The sequence below is a fragment of the Sardina pilchardus genome, chromosome 19 (genome assembly GCF_963854185.1).
Source record: "Sardina pilchardus chromosome 19, fSarPil1.1, whole genome shotgun sequence".
Taxonomy (NCBI): Eukaryota; Metazoa; Chordata; class Actinopteri; order Clupeiformes; family Clupeidae; genus Sardina; species Sardina pilchardus.
This window is the reverse complement of record NC_085012.1, coordinates 11,333,934-11,343,933: the sequence shown is the minus strand read 5'-3', so window position 1 is coordinate 11,343,933 and position 10,000 is coordinate 11,333,934. Positions and strand designations below refer to the sequence as shown.

Here is a 10,000-nt window from a genome sequence, read left to right as displayed (position 1 = left end):
GTGTGTGCCGTGTCATCAGTCCACAATTAGAGGTATTTTGCTAATTTGATATTTATTATTCAAATTATTGTTTGTGGTATTCATGATTCTTAAATCTCTTCACTGATGGGGCCCCCAATCAGCATCCATGTAGAACAGCTAATAGGATTCTTACCACCCTTATGGTTTCCCAATTTGTGTTTAGTAGGGGACAAAAGACAAGATTTGACATGCATGTATTTTATATAATTTAACACTTACATGAACTCAATTTATGGCCTTTCTCTGAAAGCAGTGATCTCTGTCATTGGTTAGCTGAATCTCCTGTCTATGAAATTAGTTTTATATCCCCATAAATGTAATCACATGTACATCCAAGCTTTGTGGATTCATTGTCAAGCATCTTCCTTTATTTATTTATATCTTTTTTTATATATTACAGGGTTATCATAGACCAAACCACTACATCGCTACCCAAGGTAAGATTCCCTTTTTGAATATTGCTGTTGACAGTGTTATTTGTTATGATTTTACATATTTTATGCTAGTCATGACAGTTGCACTTTTCCATTGCTTTTTAATGAACGTAAGCATCTAGCCTTGTGTTTTGTACACTGGGCTTGTCAGTTCATTAAAGCAGCATTGCACAACACACACACACACACACACACACACTCCGTAAGCCATATTGTGCTGAAGTGGCGTCTTCAAATAATTAATCAGCCTTATGTCTAGGTAGTGGTGGTGAGGGCTTTGAGGCGAGAATAGAGGCAGGGGGAGCCGGTGGGGGTGCATGTGTGTGTGTGTGTGTGTGTGTGTGTGTTTGGGGGGGGGGGGAGTGTTTGTGTGTAACTGATAAATTAATGGATTTGCTGGTGCGCACCGCCGCATTTTGTTTCTCTGTTAATCTGGACACCAGACATCCGTGTTCGGAGAGGCACACGCTCCCCTCTCCCTCTCCCTCCCTCTGGTGGGCTCCTCTGGAGGTTGGCCCTGATTGATAGTTAATTGTTATGAAACTCTTGGAGGGCCTGTCTCGGCGCGCCGAACTCATTCTGTGGCGCGCTGGAGGAAGAGCGGCGGCACAATCAGGCCCATTATTGACTCGCAGGCTGCCGCTGAGGCTGTGGGAGTTGCATAATTACCTGTGTATCGGAGCGACGCCCGGCCCCTCCGTAGAGACACTGCTCTATCAAAACCTCTCTCTCTCTCCCTCCCTCCCTCCCTCTCTCCCTCCCTCCTTACTGCTCTTCATCCATCCATCTCTCTCTTTCTCCTCTCTGATCTGTTTTATCCCCTCTTTTGCTGCTGTTCCCCTTTGCTTTCTCTCTCTCTCCAGCTGTCTTGTATCCTCTCTCTGTTTCATTCACTCCAAGTGTCCCTCTATCTCTCTCTCTCTCTCTCTCTCTCTCTCTCTCTCTCTCTCTCTCTCTCTCGCTGATATACAGTACACACACACACACCACACCCACACACACACACACACACACACACGCAAACACACACGCACACACCACACACACACACACACACACACACACACACACACACACACACACACACACACCACATACACACCACACACACATACTCACACACACACGCACACACCACACACACACACACACACACACACACACACACACACGCACACACCACACACACACACCACATACACTCTACACACATATACTCACACACACACACACACACACACACACACACACACTCCTCTCAGCCATCATAACTCCAGCAGTTGAATAGTTCACCTACATTAGCGCGCAGTCTTGTTCGATCACACAGACCCAACGAGGCGATGGCTGTTACAGTTTTTCTCAATTGTTTACACACAATTTCTGGTACTTGAGACACAATTCCAATAATATGTAGCTCATGCACCAACCTCCTGAACCGATTCTGCTGAACTATAAGCACAATTTCTGCTTTACACTCAAATTGCCGTTCTAAAACACACTGTTTTCAAAACACTACACACAATTCTGTGCATTAGACACAATTTTCATGAAGAAAATGTCTTGTTTTCACAAAGAACACACTGCCATTCAAATTCTAAAGCTAACTGCCCTACCATGCACACTGACTCTTCAGATGGGCAAACTCCTGTCACACAGTCTTACAATTAGCAATCAGAGCTTTAGTATTACATATAGTAGTACAGGCAGAGGCAGAGCCAGATGAGTGAGAGTAAGAGGAGGAGGATGGAGAGGCCAAGGACCGTAATCTCTGATGAGATCCGAGCCACTAGAACATTGCAGTGCTGCGTATCAATACAGTACAGTACCGGACAGTACAATACAGCTCAATGAGCACAGTAGTACAGTATTGCCTGTGGGCTGTTCTGTAGGACTGTAAAAATAAAGTATGTTTCAAGTATTTGGGGAAAGTAATCCTACTTTGTATTCCTACACAGTTTACAGTATTTTACTATTTGTTTGGTAGCCGAAAGATTACCAACACAAGGGCTTCTGTCTCCTGAACAGGAAACTGAAATCATGAGCATTGTCCTAGAAAAAATGGCATAACATTACGGCAAATACAAAGAAAAATAATAGAAAACAATGAGATAAAACAATTTTATTTTATCAACTTACTGTATCAGCTTATCTACTGTTTGTAGTACTGTTTGTAGTGTAACACTGAACAAAAAAAGGCCCAAGTCATTATAATGAATGGAGAAGAAGTGTTTTCAATTCATCGCAGTGTTTTACACTGAGCACATCAGTGTTCAACTGGTGCTTATAGATGTCTTGATATATGATGGTTTGTGTGTGTCTCTTGAGAACAAAAGAGCATTTTGAGGAGAAATTACATTGTTTTGAAGGTAAAGTGTCATTTTGCAGGAGAATTGTGGAGTTTTGCCCATTGTGTGTGTTGTTTTGGATTTGTGTGTAGAGTTCTGAGAATATGAGGCATGCTTTCAGAAAATGTGTGTTAACAATTGAGAAAAACTGTAAGAAGAAGAGGGGCAGGGAGATGGGCTTGAATTAAAATCACACATACGGTTCTGTTATGCCACTGTTTGCAATTAGCTGGAACCTTTCAAAGAGGGTCTTTCTGGTGCAGACAGGAAGAAGAAAAAGAAGAAGAAGAAGAAGAAAGAGTAAAAAAAAAAACATTAGCTAACAAGCTCAGAAGTTGTTGAGATCAAAGGCATCTGGCTTCAGGCTTATTGGGTGCCTGTCAGTTTGCAGTCTCTGTGTCCGAGAATGAGATTCCTTCAAATTAGCTCCAGAATGCCATGCACAGAGTCCAAATGTATCACGCACTTTTCACCATTTTGCCCAATGCAACTGCTACTAATGATGGCATGTGATTAAAAACTGGAGCAGGGAAGCCGAAACTTTTGTTTCTGTACGTTTTCAAAACGCCAGAAGTAGGAAGAGGCCTCTCTGCCTATGATTATTTTATTTTGTCTCAAACCCTGGTACCTTGTGGGGCCCGTGTCAGAAGCACAAATAACTAAACAAACAAACAGACGACACAGTCAGTGACAGTTTCAGAGCAGGGGAGGAAGAGAGAAAAGCTAACTATTAGCACAACACGTTGAGAGTGCTCCCTCGTGCGCTAATGTCAGTCCTTCTTGCAATTAGAAGAGTGATTTTGAACCCTTGCGGAGAAGCTCTTGACAAAACTACAGACAGCTGTATACATAATCAGAAGCGAAAGCATCAAGTCATGAAATATGCATGTGCATGTGAAAGAAAGAAATTGGCGAGCATATAGATAGATGTGTGTGTGTGTGTGTCTGTGTGTGTGTGTGTGTGTGTGTGTGTGTGTGTGTGTGTTACATAGAGGAAGGCTTTGGTTATCGCAGGCATTGCCCCCTGAGATTGTTCCTAACCGCCACAATTCTGCGAAAAGGGATGGAAGGTGGAAGATGCCCCCCAGCCCCCACCCACCCCACCCGCCCCACCCGCCCCCCCACCACAGAAAGTCCCAGCGGTCTCCTTTAGCAGTAGTCAGTGAAACGATGAAAGGGATTTCTCCCTCAGTAGTTGAGTGTTTGTCTGATGAGCTGTCCACTCCGCCTTTGTTGCTGCTTTTCCCCCCCTTTCCCCAAGTCTACCTCTTCCCTCTTCCCCTCCTCTTCTTCCAGTGCACCAGTGAACCTCTGCGGAGATAATTGGCGTAGCCAGACTTCTCTCCTGGTGGGGACTCTTATGGTGTGGGGACGATGGCTGGCATTTAGTGTTTCTTGTGCGAACCGCGCGTAATTTATACTGAGACAGCGCTTTCTCTCCGCTCCCTTTTCCCTTATTCTCTTCTTTTTGCCCCCGTCGTATTTCACCTGTCAATAGGGTGGTTGCCCTCTGTTGTTAACGTGTGTGAATTATGGGATACAAGGGATCACTTCAGCTGCAAACAGGCAGCTTATCCCGTCGCCCTCTTCCGCCTTTAATTAAATGTCTTGGCCACAGCGGTTAAAAATAGTTCTGCGCCTATTTTATCATGCTTTTAATGAGGCCCTGGCACATGACGTTTTCATTTTAAAGAGAAACGAATCGAACGCGGAGAGTGAGGCTCGGAAGTGGCAGCCACCAGAGCCGCAGACAAACACGCCGTTTATTATCCGGCGTTACAGCCAGCCTGCACATCATGGGCCTGTCTGTGGCGGTAATGGGGGGAAAGACTCCCATCGCCATCGTCGGAAGCGAGGGAAGAAGCGTGAGCGAAGTCTCTCACACACACACACGCACACACACACACACACACACACACACACACACACACACACACACACACACAACCAACCCCCAAGCTCTCTGCCACTTTTAAAAAGTGCACAAGTGTTTGCTAATGTGTCTGTTTGTGTGAGCATGCATATGTTAAGTCCTCGTCGTCGGCAGAGGTTTTGTTTTTCCTTCCCCCCCCCTCTCTCCTCCTTTGCCGAGTGCAAATTTGCTTTGGCTTGAAGGTGGCGAGTGCATCATCTCTCAAGGAGGCACACGTACACATTTGCATGAGCTAATTAGCTCGTCAAAAGTCATTGCGGAATTTGCCAGTTGATTAAAAACAATGCAAATTTGAATTAATTAAATTAGTAATTTTAATTCCTAGGCCTGCTTCTCCATTAGCTAGTGCCATCACACATGTTGGCTTAATTAAGGTGTATGGATGAGGAGGAGTGGAAATGGCATAAACATCAACAACACTGAACGTAATGACAGGAAAAAAATTGACAAGAAGAAGCAAACCCATCTGAAGATTATAACAGATGGTCAGCTAACTATGGACTTTCACATACAGAATGAATCATGTTTTTTTTCTACTGATCTTTTGAGATGGGCATGTATATACTGTTACTTAGGATTTTGGCCACATGTTACGCCTACTGTAGGCTTACTACAGTAATTCTGTATTGTACAGAGTAGAACTGGTGTTGCCTTGTGGTGTGTGGTTGTGTGGTGTGAAACTTGTGTTGTCAGGGGACAAAGGTACCATTCTAATCTTTGCGTATGTTCTGTTTGTCTGTCTGTAGGACCAATGCAAGAGACCGTATATGACTTCTGGAGGATGGTGTGGCAGGAGAACACTGCTACCATTGTCATGGTAACCAACCTGGTGGAGGTGGGCCGGGTGAGTACCATGAACTCCGTGCTGTGAACCTGAATGCGCCGTTTTGTGAATGAAAATTATGGTTATGATGAGTACAGACATCCGGTCATACTGTAGAATCTATTACACTATAGAGCACAAGTCTGTGCCAAGTTCATAGTTTAGTATTTTGTGTATTCTCTGTGTGGATCATTTGTGTTAAACATAACATTATTCTGTTTAATCAATCATTACACATTTTTGTTGTATGTATAAATCTAATTAACAAGCATTGATTTGTATTGGTTGTAATAACTGTAATGGACACCTGTCAGCCTTTATAAGACAGCCATATTAAAAAAAAATAAATAAATAAATAAATAAAAAACCCTCAAAACTGTGCGCTGCTACCAGCAGCAACCTCTGCGCTGTGAGCGTGGAACTCTATTGTTGTGCTAGCTGCCCTGAAGCGTTTCATATTCCCCTCTCACACCCCACTCCCCTCAATTAAACACATGCTCCGCTCCGCTAGACCTATTGATCTTGCCCAGCCAATAGCAGAGAAGCGGAAGGTCTCGGCAGAGCCTGCTGTAAGAAGCACAAGCGGAACATGTTTGAGGCTGAAAAAAAAAGGGGGGCGCGGGCAATGTCAGCCTCATCTCTGCAAAGAGGCTATAGACATAACGTTAAATCTGAGATGTCTGAACTTTATCGAGTCTTGGGGGTTAAAACAAGACGTTTCCAAGACAGCTCGCAGAGGGGGGGAAATGCATTGAATGAAATCTGAAACATTATTATTTATGTGCAGATGTATAAATATAGATGAGATCTTTTTCAGTGATTAAAAAAGCATCACAGAACAAGCACAAGTCTGCTGTGTGCATTAAAAAAAACCTCTGCCAACAATAGGGAGGAATTGACAGGCCATTGAAGCCCATACGGGCTGCTGCTGTGGTCTGAATAGCAGGTCACCTGGCTCTGTTGTGCAACGCCAGCAGACGTAAACATCCCAGAATGCACTAGGGGGGACCTCGCTCGCAGCTACAGTCCTGGCGCTGGCGGCGGCGGCGGCGGTCCCTCCCCCAATAAACTCGCTCGCTCCCCAGCCCATCAGCGTGGCCATCTGCTCGGCTTCCTCGCTGATGAACTCTGGGAGATGGCGTCGGCCCCCGCGTGCACCTCATCTCGGCCCTCCGGCCCTCTGCCCTCCGCCACAGCCAGTCCTCCCCGTGCAGTAAAAACACAGGCAGGAGACAGACAGACAGAAAGAGAGAGGGAGGGAGAGAGAGAGAGAGAGAAAGAGAGAAGATGGAGAGAGAGATAAAAGAGGGAGAGAGAGAGACAGAGGAGGGAGAGCGAGAGAGAGAAGAGAGAGAGAAGAGAGAGAAAGAGAGATAGAGAGAGAGAGAAGAAGAAGGAGAGAGCAAGAGAGGAGAGAGAGAGAAGGGAGAAGAGGGGTAGAGAGAGAGATAAGAGAGCGAGAGAGAGAGAGAGGCTAGTAGCACGTCCAGTCATTGTGAGGCATGTGTGTCTTTTGGGCTTTTGGCCAACAAGCCCACCAGCTTCCCAGCAGAGATCAGAGCAGTCAGAAATTGCTCAATGAGCTTAATCTATAGGATGCTCATTAGGGATTAGGACTGCGAAGTGTCAGAGGACTGTCGGGTGGGTGGGTGCAGGACTGGGGGGGGCGGGAAATGCACGCTGTGTCCATGAACAGTTTCTCTGAAGTGTCGGTCGGAGGATGCAGAAAGCTCAGAATGGCTGCCATTTTTTAAAGAAAAAAAAAAAAGCTAACGTTGTCGAAGACGCTGCTGTGACCCTGAGCCACACATGGTGCATGCTGGTGTGATATATTCATTTGGACGTCGCAGAAGCTTCCTGCTTTACCTCCTTATCTCACTTCCTTTTTCGGGGCGTTCAGACTGGAAGGACCCTCTGCCCAGGAATCTGTGGGAAAATTAGCATTCTACTGCTGAGGTTCAGCATGTTCCTTCTCTGTGCCTTACTTAATAACTCATCTCAGAGCTAGGAAGGGCCCTTTCTCTCTCTTTTTGAAGGGAGGACGGGAGGGATGGGGGGGTGGGGGGTCTGGTTTTTTGCCCACATGGGAGAGTTTGCAGACTTGCGTCCGCAAAGCCGATTCACAGCCGGGCCGATAAGGGCAGAGAGTAATCAGCGCCTGGCTAATGTGACTCTCAGTATGCAAAGCAAATGTCCTCCATAGCCCTGTTTTAGATATTCTCTCAAGAGTATAAGTAGCTCGCTGCTCCCCCCCCCAACCCCCAGCCCTTTAAAAAAAGATAGAAAAGGGTAAAAAAAAAAAAAAAAAACGGATTTTCCTTCAGAGTAGGCAGCGACTAAAGTGCCACCATTGTACAGAGGGAAGCATCTTATGGAGAAGGGGACAAATTCCCCTGCCACCAGCTGGCAAGCTTTCTGTAAGTGACTAATGGGATTTTCTAAACCCCATCTATCCATCGGACGTGGACAAAGAAGGGATAGGGTCCAGAAAGCCGGAGAATTATTACGTTTTATTACGTTATTAATCTGCAAGTGGCACGGCATTGAATGTTAAGATTACCGGGAGAAAGAGTGTAATCTAAACTGTCACGGCTTGAATCAGGATCAAATTATCAAAGTTAGCGGTCTTAGCTTCGGCTGTGGGAAAGAAACGTAATCATTGGTCAGGGAGCAGTTTTTAGATCCATCGCAGATAGATGGAATGTGAATAAACCCATATGCCGGGACTTTGCTGTAATTTCTATTCAAATTATCCTGGTATGACTTTATTCTTGAAATGAGCCATTTGAGCACAGCTAATCATGCCACAGGAATGTGTCAGTGTACCACTTTTGCCCCAACTTACACACCACTTTTGCACTGAACGCCAGTTGTACTCTCTGAAGTCATCTTCTGATCAATTCTCCTCCTGCTGTTTGTTGTTTTTATCATTTTGTCATTACTTCCCCACTTAGATGTTCTGCAAATGCTGCACTTAATGAATGACTAATGCTGTCAACAACAACAACAACAACAACAACACAAAAATCAGAAATGATTTGAATGTGCCTCTGTGACTGAATATGCCACAAGGGAGCGTCTCTATATCTTTCTTATCAAAGACGCCTTTGGGACGCAGACCAAATAACTCTCTGTCTGATTGCTCTTCTCATGCTCACAGACCCATTCATAAGCACTGGGATAATTCTATTATGACAGCTACAGACTTGCAGATAGCATCGTTGCTTTTTTCCGGGCCCTTCCACGGGGAGGTCATCAAGTCGCTTCCGACACCGGCCAGCGAGGCTGCCCAAAGGAAGAACGGGCCAGTCGGCCATTAGAATGCAATTACGACCACCAATCAGATTGATTCTAATGATCTCTCCAATAGACTGGGCCAGTGGTGGAGGGGCAGGAAGCGACAGGGGCAGTGCAGAGTGAGGAATAAGACAGAGATGGATGGAGTGGAGGAAAGAGAGGAGAGAGAGAGAGAGAGAGAGAGGGGGGGAAGATAAGACTGGCTTAAGCAGAGGGACTCCCTGCACACAGGACAGGAAAAAAAGAAAGGAATCAGAGAGAAAGAGAGAGAGAGAGAGAACGGGTGAGAAGGGAGGAAAAAATCAGTCAATCGCCGTCGATTCAAGAGCATTCGGAGTTGAGTGTTTTATCGGCGGACTTGACAGAATTGGGCACAGGAGGCAGTAACCTGCATTTGATAATAATGAAACCAGCTCTCAGGCCACACAAACACTACTGTGGGAACCGCGGCCCAGCTTCGCACTTCTCGGGCAGATAAGGAGCCATCTTATCCTCCGATCTCCCCGCCGCAAAAACTCCCTCCGCGTGTTGCTGACCTCCTAATGGGGATAGAGGGCAAAAAGCCACTGGGGGTAATTAGAGTGGGGGGATTAGCCCTTCAGGTTGATATTTAGAGCACCTCTTCCCAACAGCATCCTCATTCGGGCAATAAGACATTTCTCTCTCTCTCTCTGTCTCTCTCTCTCTCTCTCTCTCTTCTCTCTCCTTCTTTCTCTCACTCCCTCTCTCTCTCTCTCCTTCTTTCTCTCTCTCCATCTCTCTCTCTCTCTCTCTCTCTCTCTCTCTCTCTCTCTGTCTCTGTCTAGTTTGGTTCTGTCTGGTGGTGACAGAGCCGCGAATTAGACGCTGTCAAAAGATGTGATCTAAGCCATAGGGCCGAACGGAGCGGATCGTATGAATGAATAAGCAAACACAACATCCCTAAATGCTTAGGAATTAGCCTTCAGTTGAGTGTCTGTCTGTGACAGGATTGGAGATTAGTGTGTGAGAGGAGCGGATATGAGATGGCTAATATGATCCCTGTGTGTTTTTTTTGTGTGTGTGTGTGTGTGTGTGTGTGTTTGTGTGTGTCTAGGTGAAGTGCTGCAAGTACTGGCCAGATGACACTGAGATCTACAGGGACATGAAGGTGACACTGATTGAGACC

General features: G+C 45.7%; 1 protein-coding gene across 8 annotated transcripts in view; it reads left to right on the top strand.

Annotated features, from left to right (window-relative positions):
• Positions 1-10,000, top strand: part of ptprma (protein tyrosine phosphatase receptor type Ma) — a 206,421-nt gene that overhangs the window by 179,970 nt on the left and 16,451 nt on the right. For all 8 annotated transcript variants that reach the window (XM_062521014.1, XM_062521011.1, XM_062521013.1 and 5 more), the window contains 3 exons: positions 422-458; positions 5,480-5,577; positions 9,929-10,000. The exon at positions 9,929-10,000 is cut by the window's right edge and continues 45 nt beyond it. In XM_062521014.1, the coding sequence (XP_062376998.1) occupies positions 422-458; positions 5,480-5,577; positions 9,929-10,000 (207 nt within the window). The remainder of the gene's footprint in view (positions 1-421; positions 459-5,479; positions 5,578-9,928) is intronic.